Below are 20,358 nucleotides of genomic sequence, written 5' to 3' on the forward strand. Positions count from 1 at the left end.
TTTTGCAGTTACCTATTAAAGGACAGTTTACTTTTTTTTTTTTTTTTTTACATTTAGGTGGTTGTATAAACACTAACTTATATTACATAATCAATCATACCAGTCGCAAAGATACCATCTTAGTATAAAATGTTTTTTTTGTTTTGTTTCCCTATTAAGTTGCAATGGAAGAAAAGAGACAGAGTACAATTTAACCACTCTAGCTCTGGGAGATATTTGGAAATGTGAATACTTTTTTTATATGTCCCAACAACTTATTTGTTTTTCCACAGAACTGAGGATTTTGGTCCCTATCATGTAAGATGCATCTTTTGATTCTCTTACAAGCCAGAACTGACAGGAGGAATGGTTGCAGCTAGTAATACCTGCTTTAGTGCAACTACATACCTGGCTGTTTTAAGACATTAATGAATGTGAACCTGAATTAAGATAAGACATAATGTTAAAGACCTGCTAAATAAATATTGCTTCATATGCTCCCATGATTAAGAAAGTAAATTAATGCTTTTATTATCCCTGTGCTTCCAGAGTGCAGCCACATGGTGCCACTCTTTACCCTTGAATGCTTGAAAATAAATATCAAAGATCAATTAATGGGATGATTCTACATATCTGGCAGGAACTAACATTGGAATATTTTAAGTTAGTTTTTGTATGACTTGTCCCTCCAAAAGCTGAAACAATTGATTCTCCAAATGGCAATTCATCAGTCAGCCTACTGCTAAGAAAACCAGCTGAGTTGAAGGTGGAATTCAGGCAAAGTTCTAGTAAACTTGCTCTTGAGAACATACCATGTCAGGAAACTACCAATCTTCCCACACTCATACACTAAACTGTTTCACATTCCTTCTCAGCTGAAGGTCAGACATTGAAGTAGAGGCTCAAGGTTGGGATTCACCGTCACTGCAACCTCCACAGATAATAACAGCTTATCAGTGGTGGGGTGTCTGGTTTACATCACTGATATTTACAATGGCAAAAGCATTTAAGCGTATCATTTAACCTGCTATAAATGTCCACCATCTCCCATCCACAGGTAATTCAAAGCGATATCATTAATAGTCTTTATGCAGATTCAGTTAAACTTCTACAAATGTATAATTTATTAAGTAAAGCTGCATTATCTAATGCACAGCAGTGGGTTTACTTTTATTGCCACAGATGTTCAGTTGTTTGTTTTGGTTTAGGGCTTATAGTTTTGTTTTTTTTAAATGTGACCGAAACAGTTTTTTTTTTTTCAGATCTCCAATGTCTAACAGCAGCGCAGCCATACGTTTTTACTTGATTCTCGCTTAAATCCATTTCAGAGATTGAAAATTTGATAATTGTTCTCAGCCTCTGGAGCTCTTTTTTTAATAGAAAAATGTAGGTCACCCAAAGAATCATGTCACCCAGTGTAACAGTGTGGCTCAATTATGTGTTTTCGGTTTTTAATAACAGACAAAAAAGCTAAAATCAGGTTGTGAATTCACAGACAGTACACTGAATATAATCAGACCAGTGATATCATAACAAGCAAGACACCTTGGCTGACTTACACAATTTTATTTGCAAAATATGCTACATGATGAGAAAAAAGTAAACGCAAGGCCTAATTATTGCAGTTATGAATATTTTAACCACGGAAGAATGTGGAGAATGAAAACTGTACATTTACATCACAAAAAGGCTGTGAGTTCGCAATGTATTCACCAGCAAAAGGTCGTCCATGAATGAATAAGTGATAGCAATACCTTTAAAAACTTATACAAGAAAAAAAAAAATACTGTACATTTATACACAGACCCCTGCTGTACTAGGTATCAATATGTGGAGGTGAGCAATAAACTGTGAACCCTCATCATTAATAGAAATTCTGATTCAAGCTCATAATTTTTGCCTTTCTACAATGAGGTGTATGAAGGGATTCGTCAGCACGTAGCTTCAGCAGGAGACTCAGATCTGCTAAACGTTCATGACGGGAGTAAGCTGCAGCAGTGAGCTCTGTGGTCGAATGGCGCTGCTCTTTGAGTGTAGTTTCTCCAGGTTTTGTAAAAAGCCTCTTCTCTTGAGACCCTCCAGAATGACCGTGTTGCTGGAGGCAAGACTGACACGAGTCCTGAAGATGGAAAAAAGGGGAATGAGGTACCTTCTATAAATATTTCATTTGAATAATATTACGTGTTCATGTACTCCATCTGTCAACCCACATACTGAGGTGCATGAGAATTCAATGTCAGAAAAATACGTTTTTTTCTTCGTCTTTGATTATAACGTGAAACCTTTAAGTGCTGCAGAGCAATTACACGTAATTATTAAAATGACTCCCTTCTGTCCAAATACTGGTTGCTATAATTGGCCACAAGTTGTTTGTTCAGCTTTATTGCAATTTACGTTAAAAAAAAAAAAAAAAACTAATTGGGTGAAATGCCAGCCACAGTCATGTAACCCAGAGGTTAACTTATCTTAGTGCAGTGTTTATTTGCCTGTGTCCAAAGCTCCTCCAGAATGGGACAAGACATTAGCCTACGGTGTGAAAATTAAACACTGGCCTTAAAAGACCAGTGGATCCTGGCTAAAGGATTGGGGACATTTTTTTCTCTTAATCATACTCTTGTGTTCAATGACTGTTCAGTGGGTTTGACATTAAAGCCGAAGTTTTCAAAGTGAGCTAGGCTAAAACTGAAAAGCATCATTACAGTATCTTATTACAGATAAAACACTCACCGAGGAGAATCTATACCACTGTCTCCTGTGATGCTCTGGTTTTCTCCCGTTTCCGCCATTTCTCCCACCTCTACCCCTCTTGCTCCACCGAGCTTGCTCAGAACAGCTCTGTGGGTCTGAGGAACACCCGTCTCATCAAAATCATCCTCCTGCCCTTCCTCCACTTCAGCTGCCCAGTTAGCAGATTTACCATCACCCTCATCGCCCGATTTACGGACAGTATCTGTGTCTGATTCTATCTCACTAGTCTGGCAGTAGTCAAAAATGCTACTGTCTGCAAGTTCAGATGCTTCAAGACAGTCTGAATGATGGTTAATCTCATGTTGTTTTTCCCCTTGGATAAATGGGCCTTGCCTATGGTTGGATTCACTTTGGGTCCCTGGGGATCTCGTCCTCTGATGATAATTATGGAGTCTCCAGCTACTCTCTCCAGGTCTGAGGGAAGCCTCCCTCTGGGATCGTGGAGGAATTAGATCTTTCAAAGGGCTCTCTCTTGAATCTTGCATCGAGGCAACTTGGTGGTGGTGAAAATTCGTATTATAATAGCAACTGTGGGGTCCCTTATGTTGCAAATCAGATTGAGGGTTATGGTAATCTGGTAACCCATGGTAATCGGCTACACCTGTTTGGTACATATTTGCAGCATCAACTATCTCTTCCTCATTTAGACACAAGGAGCTGCAAGCATCCTCTTCATCCTGCTTGTCAGCTCTCTGATAGAGTCTGTAGTCATCCTCTATGAAGCCTTCAGTGTCTGTTATCGAGGGAGCAGTTACCAGTTTCTGTCTTTCTCCCGGACTTAAGGCCCTTTGTCCACTATTATGAATAGTGATGGATTTGATCTCCTGTTGTTCCTGCATGACTGCAGTTTCACAGGCCTGCTGGGGGGAAAAGATCTCCTCAGGCCTCTGAACATCATCCCTATGTGTGTTGGAGAGCCTGAGGGAGTGTTTCCGCTGTAAAGACGGCTTTGGCCAGGGCAGAGCTGCATCATATGAATGGTCTGTTAGTTGATCACAAGGATGAGTCGGGAGAATAACAGTAGTACTGGAGTACTGTTGAATGTTAGAGAGCCCATCATCTAAGGTTTGGCTGTGATTTTCTATGCTGTTGTACTCTGACTCCTGAAGAAGTCCATTTTTTTCTTCTCTCCAACACTCATTACTCTTTGCCTCCTTTTGATGGCGGACCTTGTCGTCTATCCGGAGTGTGCTGCTCTGTGGGTAGACTGAGCTGTAGTCCAGTGGCAGCTCTCTGATGAGCTTTGAATCTGGAGACTCCCTCTCATGGTCATGGGCATATCTGTTCTCAGATGTTGGGGATTTCCCTGCAAGCTCTCCATCTGCTGTAATCACTTTGGTCCGATGCGGGTCCCATGATTTAGAGCGGTGACCCATTCGTTCCTTTCTCCCTGGTCCAGAAGCCTTGCCCTCCTTCACCTCTCGCCTTCTATGCTCTCTGTTTGTGGTGACAGGGATTACATTCTCTGATTCTTTAACTGGATGAGTCTGGAAAGGGTTTTCAATGCGTTTTTTATAAAGGCATTTTCCCTCAACAGCTCCATCTTCTTCTACTTTGACTGGCTCATCAACAGGAATTTCTACTCTGAGCCGAGTTGGTATCAAATCGTCCCCCTCTAGACATTCATCCGCACAGATGGGAGCCTTATTTCTAATTCTCTCCCTTTCTCTTTGCTTCTCTCTGGATGAGTGGGACCTCCTCTTGCTGCGAGACGCCTTCAGAGCAGATCTTTTCCCTGCCCCTCCCTTTGGGGAGTGTTGATGTCTGGGTTTTGAGAAAGTTAGGATCTCAGTAGACATTCCCTTATCCACTCCCTTATTGTCTTTATCCAAACCCCTGTCCAACGCTCTATCTAGCCCCCTATCCCTTCTCTCCTCCAGCTTCTTCATTAGGACAGTGTGACGTGTCAAGTTGTCCACAGTCAGTTCAGGGTTAATGCGTTTGATGATGGCATGCTCCAGGTCACGGGGTAAGTTGTTAAGGTCGTCCTCATCTCTTACTGGCCACTCCTCTGGAGGAAACTGGCCTGAAAATGATGCATACTCCTTTTTTGGCTTCTCTTTCTTACCCCCGTTTCTCCGAAACAAACTGAGACCAAACTTTCTACCTGGTTTGTTATCCTTTTCTTTGCGGACAGTGGCATTAGTAGTAGCAGTAGTTTTGCTGATCTCACTAGCCTGGCAGTCTGCTGCTGTAGAGGTAGACTGATGCTGTACTGTAGGCTTGTGATCTAAAGGTCGGGGCCACTTTAAGCTCTTACCTGTACATTCACTTATGGAAATGGAGACAGAATGCTGGTCTGGGACAGTGGAAGGGGGGACAGTGGCTGATACAGGAGTGGATGGGATATTGGTGGATGTTTGGAGCGGACTGAAGCAGCTGCAAGACTTGCAGTGTGCCACTGGGAGTGTCTGAGAGCTCTCAATACAGGCATCATTGCTCAACAGATAAGTAATGGGAGGGGGAGAAGGAGGCTCATCTGCTGACCCAGACGTCCACCAGTTCTTCTCTCGGACCATGTTGTTGGTAATGAAATAGGTCTGAGGTGTGACAATAAAGTAACCCTCCCCTGTATGGTAAATTTTGCGCTCCTTGATAAGAGAGCCTAGAGCATTGTAGAGGATGTCCTGAGTGGGGATTGTTATCCCTGAGACATAAACAAAGCAAGAAATGTGTTAAGGACAAATGATAAGGAATAGGAACATTTGTATTTGTGTTAAAATTGTAACGAATCTAATGACAAAGGTTACTTTTCATGTTTGTCTGATAAATATGCAGATACAGCCAGCAGCCCTTTAGCTTAGCACAAACTCTGTAAATGTGGCAACAGCATGGCTCTGTCCACTGCTACCAAAATTCAACAAGCAACTTGAAGATGAATAACCGATGCATATCTTGCTCGTTTAATCCAAGAAAAAGCAAAAAGGAGCTGTGTGCTGGACTGTTGCTTGGAAGCTACTGTGTCTTTGGTAAAACAATCTAGCAACTGATTAAAGGCAAACATACTGTTACTGTCACACTTTATTTTCTGCACAGATTTATCAAATACGAGGTTTTATTGGTGATGGTAGCTGGATTATTTTTAAAATTACAACAGAGCCAGTATAGCTGTTCCCCCTGTTTGTCATCTTTTTGCTTAGCTAATTGCACACGTAAGAGTTTTTATTAATTACCCCAAAATGTCAAACTGTTTAGTGAAAAGGCAAAATTTGTCAATATCATGTTGATCACCTGGGTGGGCTTTGCTCATGTAATTGACAAGAGCTTCCTGGTTGACTGTAATTTGGGAGGAGTTCATGTCTGAGATGACTGAGCACAACACCTCAGCCAGGGGAATGAACTGCGACTGGGGAACAGGGAACATCTGCACTGGGGACAGGTCACCTGAAACACAAACACACACACACCAGCAGATTATTGACTGACACAGGTGGGCCCGCTGCAGTATCGTCAAACACACGCGGTGCAGAGAGGGCTCTCTCTCAGGCTTATGCTGCCAGTGAAAACATCTCAAAGTACTGAAGCTGACATTCCTCTCCTAACCACCTTCTAAATCATGACGAGGTGGTCTATTTATGTGAGTTATATGAACCGTGCCTCACTGCTTTTGAAATTCCATCAGTGCTGGGACAGACCACAGAATTCCATTACTCCCACAGAAATGACCACAGGTCTTCCTGCTGGGCAGATCAGATATCCTGCCCCCCATATCACACATGTCTAGGAGGTCTCTTTAGACAAACATGTTACCAAAATGGAGCGAGATGAAGAAAAGAGACAGTTGTGGAAAGATTTGTCTTTGTTAAAACTGTATGAAACATATTTTGTGTATGTATACCCCCTTTATCAAAATCCCACCAATCTGCATGACTCCGGGTGCTGACAGAGTTCTTCTGACATACAAACAAGCTGTGGGAGTCCATCACACAAAAGCCACAAGGCTTTGAAATTAAAAAAACAAGCTGCTTTTAAAGCAACTAGATGTTTCAGAAACATTTATTTCAGTATCAAAAACAATTAACAGAGATTAACAAATGGGGATATGTAACTGAAGTAACATGCAGTGGTTAAATTGTTTCAGGCAAGTAATGCAAAACCTGTAGTGCAGAGCGTGCAGAGACCAGATGCAGACACTTTCACACCCTGTGAATAAGACATAGGATTGAAAGTGAATATAGACTTCAATTTATTCTCATGTGGGCAATTTGTTACCTTGTTTAGAGACAGTCTGTGTGGGGATGCAATTCTATTTGCTTCATTGTACAAATTTTAACTATATTTATTTTGTGGAACTCAACAGGGTTTAGGTACCTGGCAAACTTTAGTCATAGCATACGAAATGTTTATCTTTAGATATAAAACTTGGTTATTTGTTGGTATAGTGTAAAGTTAGAATATTTATGTTTTAGTTAAGATTCAAATATTTGGGATTAGGCCTTATTTTTATGTGTTATGGTTAGGACAAGAATATAGATGGGTTTTGTAGCTGTTTTGTTCGGGATCCCACAAACAATAAATTATAAACCCTGAACGAACTACAAAAGAGAAACCCAGAAAGATTTGCAAAGCTTCTGCAGACTTTAACAAACTGATGTTATGATTTAAAATATATACTGGTATCCATAGCTGCATTTTGACTAAAAATGCTCATGCACAAAGCATAAAGTGCACAGTTTACTAATGAGAAATGAGCTTAGGGAAAGCAGTAAAACACAACAGATCCCACTGACGATGAATGATTAGCATCTGGGCCGGGTTAACAAAAACTCCCTTCATACGAACAACAGACACAAGGGCATGGACATAACCTTACCCACAGAGCTGGAAAATTGGTTTTAGTTAATCAACTACACCACTTTAATGTAAGGTGCACGATAGGAGAAAGAAGGGCTAAATAAAAAAGCTAACACAGAGAGTGCTGCAATGATCACACTCACGGATTTACTATCAGCAGTATCTAGAGCAACTCAAGTGCCAATGTGAGTGCCACACACATACAGTTAAAGTCAGTTATCTAGCCATTGGAGCTTCAACTTGTTTGTGTTAATAACAATTTTCTGTATGTGATTACCAGTTTATAGTTATAATGAAATCAACATATACCAGTTGTGTATATGTAGTGTTTTTGACTGTGTGCGATTCTCCCATCAGTTCAGTGAAAACTGTACCAAGCTCACGCTTCATGTAAAGTAAACATTTACAGTCCTCACACTTGAACCACTTATGTCCACGCCAGACAAAATAAACAACTTATCAAAAACCTGCCATGGTAAAAGATGACCGTACTCACATGCACCGCGCTCACGTACAGATAGATAAATGCAAGTGAGCTTTTGGGGCCACATTTGCATCATTAGTACCCACTAAGAACTGCAGACAATGTTGCCAGATTTAACTCTGAGCTTAAAACTCACCCATAAAATTAATAGTAAGAAATAAGACTAGAAAAATATTTAAATAGGGATCATAGGTGGAAACAAGCCCAAACTCACCAACAGTGCACCAAAAGTACAGTAACCTGGCAACACTGACCACACTGCAGCTTTGTTCTTGCTCAAATATATTAATCACACTACTACCCACAACATGTTTTAATTCAGATAAAAATGCTTTGTCCTCAGTAAGAAATATTTCAAAGTCAGTAAAACATTTTAGGAGAACAGTGACCTCACTTAAGGTACGTAAGTCACACAGAAGTCACACTCTCTTTATAGAACTGATCGGATGACGCAGAGTGATTGTAAAAATAAAATAAAATAAAAACTCTGCCTTCTCCCAGCTCTAACAGAAGACATTAATCTGACTAAACCTCAGAGCAGATATCTCAATAGAAGTCTCCCTGGGCAGTGAATTAGTGCTGCTGACTTAGCTCCTCATTGTTAACTTCCTGTAGGAATGTCTCGTAAGCTGTCCACATAGCAAATGCCGCTATCTACTTTCAACAGACAAAAGGCCAGTGTGAACATTATGTGGCCGGACAAGGGAAAGCCAAGGCAAATAATTAATGTTTTAATCATTGGGAATCAATAATGGAAAACACCTCTATTAAAAGGCTGACCAATCTTTTAGTATTGTTATCCTCTTTGACCATGTCCTGGTTCAAAGCAGGACATCCTGTCGGAAACCTGCTGACAATGTCCTAAAGGAGTTAAAAACTTGTTCAAGTGAGAGCATGTTTCCCACATACCATTTAATTACTTGAATTGACCGCGACTATTTACCAGACCAGAGAGGCTGACAAGGTGGACAGAAGACAAAAACACACATTGAGCAGTTTATTTGTGGGAAAAAGGGGTTGTAATAGAGAGATAGGCCCAGCTGAGGAATTAGTGTTATTGAGACTAACACTAGAAGGCGTAACTGTTGGGTTGGTTCACAGTTGTGCCGGCTTCCCTCCAGGGGGAACGGACCTATGTGTTCCTGTAATCCAACACCAGGCCACCAACATTACACCCTTTGTTATACACAGCTTGAATACCCAGCTGGGCACCATGACAACTGAACCCTGTGCCACAAGGAAGAGGGAGGAAAACAGCCATGAGAGAATCAAACAGGAGACGAGACTTGTGTTTGGAGGAGTGGCAGTCTACTATAACCGCTTTAAAGGGCCACTCCAATGTTTTTAAATATCAATGTCTGCTGCCAGTATGCTGCTCTTTGGATGGTTGAAACATTTTGTTCCACTATTTAAACATTGTCGTCCTTCAGGACAGCTGATTCTTTATTCTGCCTTCGAGTGTGTCCATTAAGAACAGTCATACACATGCTTTTGATTTCTGATGTAGTCAAGCAATACATTGAATTAACAATTTAATCTATAAGCTGACTTTGATTAAAGACTATCAAAGTTGCATGATATGTAGTGTATGATCCAGCATTTATGGTGTCTTTAGCCCATACTGGAGAAGAAATGTCATGATATCTCAGTCTGATAGGAGGGGGAAGAATAACTTTATTATCATAGACAGAAGGGCAAAGGAATGATGTAAAACATACTTCATATATCTCCAGTAATTCGTCAGTCTGGATTAATGGATATCAGTGCAACTTTATAGAACAAGTCTGAAATTCTATTTTAATAGCATTCAACACAGCATTGAGGCACAGCCACAAACCTTAAACCATTCGTCTGCTACACTTAGAGCAAAAACTTGTATTTCTTCCCATGTCATACATTATCCATGTCAGAATAAACTGCAGCTTGGGGGATAAAAATGAAGATGACTGCTCCGATTGTAGAAATGACTGACAGGGACCTTCTCTCTGTTTTCCCCTCTGACATATTTCTGGCTGGTGACACTGATCAGTGCCACATGTATTCGCATTGCTGTGTTGTTAGCTGGCCTCATGAGTCCCATTTCTCATGTGACGGCATTCCCTCCAGTCTGAGGAAGACACACCATCTAATACAGAACATAATGCCGACCCATCATAAACTTTACTGAGTATTTTACAAAATCCTTTATTCATGCCATCTCAAATTGGTATCAAACATAAAGGAGGGAACATCCTTTCAAACACGGCCAAGGGACATCTGAAATCCTGCTCAGTGAGTACATGGGACGAGGCATTAGGTACAGATACTACAGACCTGACACCTCCTGTCTGTAGCGCACAAGGAAACTGTTTCATTATTAACATTATTTCCCCTTTTTCTATGGTGTAAAAAATAATCATTGGCTCAAAAAATGATTCTACTTTCTATATAAAGTATTTAACTACATTGAATTTGAATAATGAATAACCAATTGTTCATGCACGTTTCTACTTCTGTTTTATAATCATTACCAGCCCAAAAGAAAATATGTAAATAAAGGTTATTTAGGTCTTTAAGTGATGCTGTGCCATAAAGTAGTCCAGCTAGGTCTGTGTAAATTCAAATATAGTGCACAGTATGAAACGCTGCTTATAATACTTACACAATAACCCAGAGGCTGAAGCCTAATCATTTTGGAATGATTCCCTGACTGTTGCTGTAGTGCCAGTGTGGGTTTTATGTTTTTGGATTTTAGTGTAAAATAACAAATAACAGTGGGATGTCTCAACAAAATTACACATATCTTCAACAAACAAAATTTCAGTTTTTCCAATACTAATGACCAAACTTCAGCGTCTCAGCATCGTCATTTTGAGCTTGTTAACATGCTGACATTAGCTTTAATTGCAAAGCACCACTTTGCCTTACTACAGCCTCACAAAACATTGCTGTGCACAGCCGATTTTCCCTACAGTACAGAGAGGCAAAATGAAAGCGACCCTGATTATTCCATCATGTGTAGATAGTCCAGCGTGTCCAGGTTTGAGGGGTTGAGAAAATATACTCAGGTCCTAAAGAGAAATAACGAATGTTACACAACTTTTCACTCGGTCCAGGCCTTGACATATAGCACGTAAAATCTCCAGTAACTGAAACATCAAGCAAGCTTCTTTGGAAGCACAGACACACACCATCTTATCTTATCTTCCCAGTGTCTAATCTTTAGGCTCCGGTGAGCAAACAGGCTAATCTTCTATCTCCCTCATTAAGGACACACTGCATGGCATTCAATGTGAACTTGACGTCTGCCCAAACTGCAAAATCCCTCCCTGTCTCCCAATGACCAAAACTCTGTGAAAGACATGCTTCGGTGACTTTGCAGGCTGTATGAGAACGATCTGAATTAAGTTTCTGGTTAGACAATGTCAAACATTCATATACTCAGATGTAGTGAAATGAGAAGAGATGCCATCTGTAATTTATATCACAAGTCTCTCAGGCTCACAACCACTTCCCTTTGTTTTAGGCTTCTTTTCTTTTTGCTCCTAGAGGCCTCCAAGTAACCAGTGTTTGCGTCACACTTTTTAAGCGTCGTTTACAAGGTTGTGTCTTTCTCTCCCATAGAACGCACACATGTGGGCGTGTCAGCTAAATGGGCCAATAAACTGAGTGAAAAGATCCCTTCAGAGAGCAATCACAGCCCAAATGTCGTGACAACCCAACCTCGCCCACTCCAACAACACTGCCCTTTCCTGTCCTTCTACTTGCAGAAATTCTGTATGTCCACATATCGACAGTTTGTAACAAGATATACAGTATCTAAAGTATTGTTTAGTTGACATACTTTTTTTTTTTCAGTACAGCTGCCACCATCCTGCTTCAAAATAAAATCAACAAGCAATAAAATGGAAAGACTGAGCCACTGATTATTTTACAGCTTTATTGATTGATTCACAACAATATACACAACATTTCATGCCAAACTTAGAGTTAGTGGGTAAATATTTAAACTGCCTCACTGACTATCAAGAATTTCACACTGTCTGTGTTTAAATATTAAGTGAAGCATTGAAGTAGGAGGAAAACAGTCAAATCTGGACTGTGCCCTCTTTGTAATGAATGTGTGAGAAAATCTGTTTGTTGTCATGTTAACATGGCAACGCCAACTAAATATGGAGAAGCTTCTGCCTTTCTGCAACTTCTGCTTTATTCTCATTTAAACCTAATTGTTTTGACTTTTGAAGGCCACATCTAAAGGTACTCATCATAAGCAGAAGAATCTATAAGAGAAAAAGTCAAAAGTGACTGGGTAGGAGGTTTGAGCAAACGCTTTGAGTAGTGTAGAGAAATGCAGGCTTTGTGTTGATTTATATTCCCATAGAAACCTTTACTGTGGCAACAACCTGCAACATGCAATAGAAAACCACAGAAAAAGAAGAAACACATCTAAGAATGCATTGGTATATATAATATAAACCTACTTTGCCAAACCAGCTCTTTAAAATTGAATGTACATTGGCAGGAAAGCAGAAAAAATCTGTGACTGAACTCCTTAAAGCGACATTCACACAGCTTAAAACATCTACACTCTCATATTTGGTCACTACAGATGTTGGCTGCAAATCCCTGAAGCTGTAATGCCATTGAATAATGCTTTTACCATCTGATACACAGTAAGAACCATCTGAACAATAATTTATTGCATACCATAACAAATAAAATGACCTGGTACTGACATGATTTTCAGAAACCCTGTTATTATTTTCTTGTGAAAAAGTTAACACACCTGACCAGGTGTTTTACAGAACACCAATGATTTAGACTGTATTTTACAGGCCAGTCTAAAGTGCTCTCTGTAACAAGATACCAATAAATGGCAGTGCCAGGAGACGGGATTTAAAGCACAATTTACCTAGATGTTATTTTCCCATCTTCTTACTACCTCAGACTAGATGAGTCACGGCCAAACTTCTCTGGTTTTTGTCTGCTTTCACGATCGGGAACAGCACCCCAATATGCCAGTGCTGTTTCGCCCAGACCCCTATTAAGTCCAAGCTATTTAATAATGGATCACAAGAACCTTTTCTTTGTACTTTAATGGCCGAGTACATGTTTTTTATATTTTTGCTAGAACCACTGAACTATACCCAAGACCTCTGCTTCTTCTCATGCAAAATGTATCATCATCTGCTGCTTGTTCTCAGCTTAATTTCAAAATAGATCTAAATCATTTTGTTAAAGACACACTCTATATTGGCACTGCAGAGAAAAAATAAAACAAATAAAACATTTACAAAACACCATATGACATTGCCTGGGTTATTTTTTTAAACCTGTGGAGATTTCATTCTCCAAAAAATCCAACCTACAAACATAACATAACATAACTTAAAATTTTAAGTTGAACAACAGCACTAAACGAGGAGCCCAAAATCACAATTCATAAAAGGTTTGTTTTTTTAAATTTGCACGCTAGCAATCAATATTAATATTAGTAAGGACTTATCAAGAGACTGTCTTACCCAAATATGTACCTAATTATTATATGCAACAGATTGTTGTGCAGAAAAAAAAGAACATTTTAATCAGTTTATAAGCTTTTCTGCAAAATGTGGAAGTGTGTATGAATGGATAGCTAAACTCATAGTAAGTCCCTTTACAGTTGCTTTTAATCCTAGTGTGGATTTTTTTAAAAGATCAAAGACATACCAGTTTTCCAGAGCATGTATCAGTTTTATTCAAGACAAGAAAAAAGGTTTTGGCCGGATATTATGCTGACTCTCCCGATTGGCTTACCTATCCGCCACCAAAACACACATCATCTAAGAGGTTTCCAGCACATACACACCCCTTAATCAAGACAGATGGCAGTCATTGGTTGCAGATGAAACCCATTTCCTCCCGTTTAACTGAGCTCAAGGTGCAGTGGATTCCTGTATTTGTTATCCCTGTATTTAGACTAGAGCTCCCATCCAGTGTATGCCATATGATGTATGAAATACAACAGCACAGCATTTTTTCTAACACATAACCAGACTTAACATACTTTTTGGTAATACCAAATTTCCTGCAAAATAAATACACTTCTGTGTCAACCTATTCGTCTATCCAGAAATACCACGGGGTAAACCCAAGCGGCTGTTAGGGATACAGAAGAAACTCCTCAGCTGTTATTGTTGGCTCCAGCCCACTTCATGGCTATGGGTGAACATGAAATTTGGGTCGATAATGAGGCTGACATGCCTGAGTCGCACCCGGGCTGAACTTCCCGCTGAATGGGAAAGGCTGTAGCTAACAAATGATGTGCTGAGTGGCATGAGTGTACACGCAGACAGTATCTCACACATGCGTAGGCACTGTGGAGGTCACGTGTGAGGATAGTGGTCAGGGTTACCTCATATCTGAAGTGTGTAATAAATCATATTTTACATTGCTTCAAAGATAAATTCACTAAAACACAGTAAAAGATAGTAAGAGTGATGCTTGTGTAATAAGAGCGGGGCCTGGTTATACTATTACCACAATTCACTTTAAAAAGCTATTTAATAGTTTAACAAACTGCCCATAAATCACAGAAGCTGATTTACTTTCTAGTACATTAAGTCAAAAACTTTAATGGTTCAATTCAAGTGTATCTCTGGTTTCTGCAGTGTGTAATAATTAAAACTGGCTGTTTTTAGTTACACTGGAGTCAGAGTTAAAAAATTACTTTGGTCATTTTCTAAATGAATGGTATTTTCCACAATCACCACAGTGGAGAGGTGTATCTGAGTAATGGGTTTAGTCCTATGTGCCAGAGGCTGAACCATTCTTAATAATACTGTTGCCTAAAAGGGAACTAAAGAGAAAACACTTTTAAACATTTTTTAAAAGCACCTCATGTGGCAGCATGACAGCTAGGTTTGGCAGATCTCAGTCTTTAACCGGAAATGAAAGTCGGACGTAACAATTTATGCAAGTGCAGTAACAATGTCCTCAGTGCACCTGAAGTTACAACATTTGTCAGGGGCACATGGAGAAGCTCTACTAAGTATCCAACACAATAACAACTCGTTCAACCATCATGACAAAATAACTACATTAGATCCAGTTTACAATACAACATTTTTCAGACATGAAACATGGTGTAACAGAGAGCAAAGTTTGGGATCCACTGATGTAAACACCCACAGAAGCTGAACTGACCAGTGGGAGGAGAACACCTGGATACTGTACTGATGCTTTGACTGCCTCCTAAAAAGCCCTTTGGATCTAACTGACCTTTGACCTCGGCTGCTTAGTTATGACGGGGAGGGCCATTTATATGTGGTAAGGCCCAACAAAGGGGTGTCATTGGTTAATAAGCTAACATCTGGAAGAGTTATGACCACTGACAAGCTACCCTCATGAAAGGCGACACCTCTTATGTGAAAATACAACACTTTCAAGTGAAAAGTAAAGAGCAGAATGAGGCACGCTGACCCTTTGTGCTCAGGAAATGATCTCAGGAGTAAATGAAGCATTTCAGGAATGCTTCGCCACCTCATGGTATGGAGAGTTAAATGAAACATTGCATCAGAAATGGAAATTTGGCTTAAAAAGTGCAGCATAGACACTTTCTCAAAAACACACAGAGGGATGATGGTTAAAGTAGTGTTTTTCATGGTTAAAGTGAGAGATCTGAGCAGGGGACCAATTCACATCCCCGTTCAAAGAGGATGGAGGCAGTTTACATAAGCTTTGTAGGCGGGACACAGGAGACCTCATTACATCTCTGGCTGACTCCATATAAATGTTTCAGCTTGTGGATCCATGCTCATCCTGCTGAAGGGGCAATAGTGACGCTCTAAATAATGCACAACTGGCTAACAGACATTACAAAGCCTACGGTTTCAACAAGAGAGCTTGGGCCTCCCTTGTCTTGAGGGGAGAATTGATTCTGTTTTAAAGGAAACGTTTGGTATTCTGGGAAATTTGCTCATTTTTGTGCAGAGAGAATTGGAAGCTGGAGGCTTATAACAGACTGCAAGACCGCAAGCAAGAGAGAGCAGCTAATCTAACTATGTTTAAAAGATACCTACCGACAGCTAAAAATTCTAATAATCAATAGGCTGGAGTTAAACTATCTGTTCCTAAGATAGCTAATCACTAAAGACTACAGCTAATGCAGAGGTATCAATCTCCTCATTTTACGCCTGGCAGAAAAGAGATAAAGCATATCTCCCAAAATGTAGACCAATTCCTTTACGGTCACACTGACTGAATGTTCAGCTTTAACATAAACCATCAAGATTCTATTAGTTTAGTAAAACAAAGCTAAATATTTATTACTTTGACAGATCTGGATTATTTGTGAATTATTTAGATTATTATTAATAATTATTATTTCCTTATTTGGTTTAATGTTAGTGAGTTACTGTAGATATAAAGCACACTTTTGATGTATAAATAACAGCACCAATAATAGTGGAAAATTTGGTTTAGTTATTAAGTTTAGTTAAAACAAAAAACACCAATAATTTTCTGGTATTTCCTTTTCATATTTAGTTTTTCCTGTAGCGTTTCACATTCTGATGATTAAAAAATATGTCAGTAAGTCAGACGGGGAAACTGTATCAGTACATATGTAAACATAAATGGTTTGACTTTTGGCAGGAACTAAATTGACTGTAGTCACTCCTGTCTTTTTGCTTAATGACTGTATGTTTTCTATTATTGTGTAAACAACTATGAGGCTAAATAGAAGAAAAAGGGGGATGAAGTGATAATTTTGGTGTTAAACAGGAAGAATGACAACCCCCCCCATTCGTGAGTTGAAGTAGAGGGGTCTACCCCAGTACCATTGGGGCCCATTCCCACAAGGATAACAACGAAGCCTGTTCATACTCCTCACTGTGTCTGTTTACACCGGTCTAACCTTACCACAACCCCCTCCCTCCGTCAGCCGTCCCACCTCCTGCACACCTTCTTTTCTGCACATTCCCCTGTCAGAAAAGGGGCTGATCAGTCCACAGTCTGTCTTCACTCAGCACCTCAGCACTGGTAACCAGACAATTACTGAGGAACGGACACCAATTAATCAAAGCGAATGTGTCTGTTTGTCTGGAACCTTTGTATTGAGAACTCTTAACTGACTTAAACCACATCTGGTTGATGTTAGCCGAACATCTTCTGAATTAGACCCTTAAATTTCCTTTAAAAACCACCTCACGTCAGTAAAGTCACGTCTCAACCTTGCTCCGACCTGAGAAAAGGAAATAGGGCTGTTTGAAATTCATTGTAGCCCATAACTCATAACTTTTCTGTTTTCTAGATGACATATTTATATCAGGACAATATCAAGGCCTTCAAGTGTAAGCCTGATATCAATCTATGAGTCTGACTTCTACAGACCCTCACTGGCCGTGAAACAGAGGGACATTAATCCTGGCTAACAGAAAAGCGGCTGTGGTTGGAAGCCAGTCGCACAGTGATTCACTGCTGACCACTTCTCAGTGAGAAGGCAGTAAACCCCGCTCTGACAGAATGCCAGGGCTGATTTCCATACAAATTGCTGCGGTATGAGGTGAAGGATTTGTGAAGGAGGAGAAGGAGGTGACATGTTCATACACAGACGTGCTTGCTTAAAAAGGTCTGGTGTGAAAGCTGAAACATCAGCGCCTGGCTAGCATCTGCCTGTGACCTCCTGCGGGTCTGTTTGCACCTCTTTATGCTGACGGTGTGCATGCTAATAAGCTCAGCATCACCTTTGGCCCATATGGTGTTTGTTTGTGTGCTGAGTTGAATCTTAGGGCCAGAAGGCGTCGCACAGCAAGATGACATGCCCGACATCCCCTCCTCCATCGTTCCCTCCTGTGTCCCCCTCCTGTGTGTGGTCTCTTCCCCCACTTCACATTCCTCCCTTTACTTGTCTGTGCATTGCCCTGTCTCGCAGAGAGGACCGACTGACAAGTCAGCAGGTAGACAGCGGCGAGGCCTGAATCCTGTTCCTGCAGGAACACGGTTTCAACAAACAAAAGGAACCAGCTGCAGCTCAGCTATACTTCCCACATTTGGAAAACCCATCTCTAACACTCGTACATCCTGCAGTCTTTACTTCTTACGGGATAATTGCATAGGTTTTGAATGGAAGGTGGTGCTTTGTGGCAGGCACAGAATTGAGTCCTCTGAATATGTTTACTAGTAGCTGTGGTTCAGCATCTTTTTGTGTGATTAACCTGGTGTAGCTCTAACGAGTACTGCCCAGTTAAAACCCACACAGTTGTCACCTTCTCCATCAGGCGTTTACAGCCTATGAGATCCTGATGCTTCACTGAGTTTTCCATTCATTGTTTCTATCTGCTGCTTAAAACCACATCTGAGAGGGACAGAGCAATTAAAGGTAATTACACGGTACACAACACTTTGTCAACAAGCTTTGGTAAACATAACACAGTGTAGACAACAAAAGGGAGCTGATTGACCGTACAATCCTCTCAAACCCACCAGACAGTATGTGGAAGAATGGATGCTTGAGGGATAATCATCTCTCAGGCTTTAACAGTAATGAAAAAAAAAACACCGGTGATTTTGTTAGCACTTTGAAACTACTAAAACTGGTACCATTTCACTGCTTTTGGCAACACAACTTGGTCACTTTACAAATTACGGCAATTCTATAAGAGTGTAGCCAGAGGAAAATCGATGCAGCCATTCAAAGGCATAAAAAGATATCATCTTGCCATTCTGCATTAGGGACTTTTATGCCTCTAAACTTTGCAGCATCCAAGAAATAAGAAGCAATTTCATGAGGAAAACAAAAGAATTGTCCTAACATGCTCTCTAAGACAGACACACTAAAAACAAAGGACACTTTAGTCCATAAATACCACCACTTTTAGACAGAAACAAGTAAACCTTTGCTGCACTTGTTATTTTAATTACATGGCTCATCCAATAAAAAATCGGTTGCTCAGTTTATGTTTGTCAAACATTTGATCTCAGTGTGGTGAACAACTGTGTGATTCTACAGTGTCTCATTGTGTCCTTGCGGGACTGTGGTGTTTTTATTTCCTCAGTCATCCACTCCTGTTTGCACACATCTGGACATCAACCTCTCTGTGTTAACTTTCTAGAGTTCAAATAGACAATTGAATCCTCTACCACTACCATTGTTTGCTTCGTAACAATACGCCAAACAATCACTGGTGACAGTTCATACATACCCACAGCTTTAATGACAAATCCCTTTGGTGACCTCAGAGCCCTGCGCATCCACGCTTCTCTCACCACCTCCAGGTTGTTTGCGTTCCCATGAATGAAAAGCACCAAATTTTCCATCCATCCTTGAAAGTACACATCAGCTATCGCCTTAACTAGTCTTTTATTCCAGAAACTGCGCAGATTCTGCGCTTTAAAGTCTGCAAAAATCTCCTGACCACGCGTATTATTAGCGGTGAGCTTCTCTCCCCCGGCGCACAAACTCTCTTCGTCCGGGCCGAAGACCACGGCGAGCGAAGCCGCGGAGAGTTGGACAACTCGCTGCTGGTGAGACATTTTTACACCTTTATCGATTCCACGAGCCTGTTGTCATGTCAAAGATGAAACGTGCGTGTAGGTGCAGGTCTCATGCCTGGAAACCCAAATGAACGCCGGGGTTTTCCGCGCATTCCTCCAGTGTGCGTCTGAAACCTTCAGCCCCTGAACTGGAGGCGCTGCGGACGAACGGCTGGTTTCTCTAGGCTTCCAGGGAAACCGGTGACGGTGGCAGAGAGGAGGAGGGCTCAGTAGTCTGCTGCTGCTGCTGCTGTGTCACACAGGTAGACCTCCCACGGACTCGTTGTGCTTGTGTGTGTGCATGCTGCTTCTCTTTTGCACAGGTGAAGTTTACTGCTTATAACAATATTATGACACTGCTCTTAAGACTCAAGGAGGCAAACATTCTCAAAGCTCTATACTTTTTACTGGCATGTAGAATAGACCTACATATGTGCTACTGACCACGGTCCCTTTGTTGCCCTGGAACACTTTAGCATCCTACAGGGAGAATGTTGCCACTTTGTTTGGAGCATTGTGCCTGTTATTACTTACTTGTATTATCTAAGTTGACTTTATAAAATCATTTAGATTCACCAAACAAAAGATGATTTAACAATTAAATGGACTTGTGAAACATGTCGTGCACACACAATTGTATTTACTTTAATCGACACCAAAGTAGACCTGAATTGTCTGAGGCTTAAAACCAAGCTCGAAAGTACTTTTAAATGAGGGATTTACAATAAAATGAAAATATGACTGGCATGGTGTGTTCGGGTCACATATAATTGAACTAATATATACTGGATGTTTTCATTTTTTTGAGTTTTTTTTTAAGACAAAACCTTGAATTATTGCTTTTTACGAAGAGGTCTTAA

General features: G+C 40.5%; 1 protein-coding gene across 1 annotated transcript; it reads right to left on the minus strand.

The window, feature by feature from the left end:
* Window positions 1-1,530: 1,530 nt before the first annotated feature.
* stox1 (storkhead box 1) lies at window positions 1,531-19,699 on the minus strand. Its single transcript, XM_067519699.1, has 4 exons — window positions 19,168-19,699; window positions 5,959-6,111; window positions 2,707-5,374; window positions 1,531-2,098 (listed from the first exon to the last, which is right to left on the minus strand). Exons 1-4 carry the CDS (start codon window positions 19,496-19,498, stop codon window positions 1,945-1,947), a joined length of 3,306 nt encoding a protein of 1,101 aa, XP_067375800.1. The 5' UTR covers window positions 19,499-19,699; the 3' UTR covers window positions 1,531-1,944.
* Between the last annotated feature and the right edge of the window lie 659 nt (window positions 19,700-20,358).

The sequence above is a fragment of the Channa argus genome, chromosome 1, assembly GCF_033026475.1.
Source record: "Channa argus isolate prfri chromosome 1, Channa argus male v1.0, whole genome shotgun sequence".
In the NCBI taxonomy this organism is placed as follows: domain Eukaryota; kingdom Metazoa; phylum Chordata; class Actinopteri; order Anabantiformes; family Channidae; genus Channa; species Channa argus.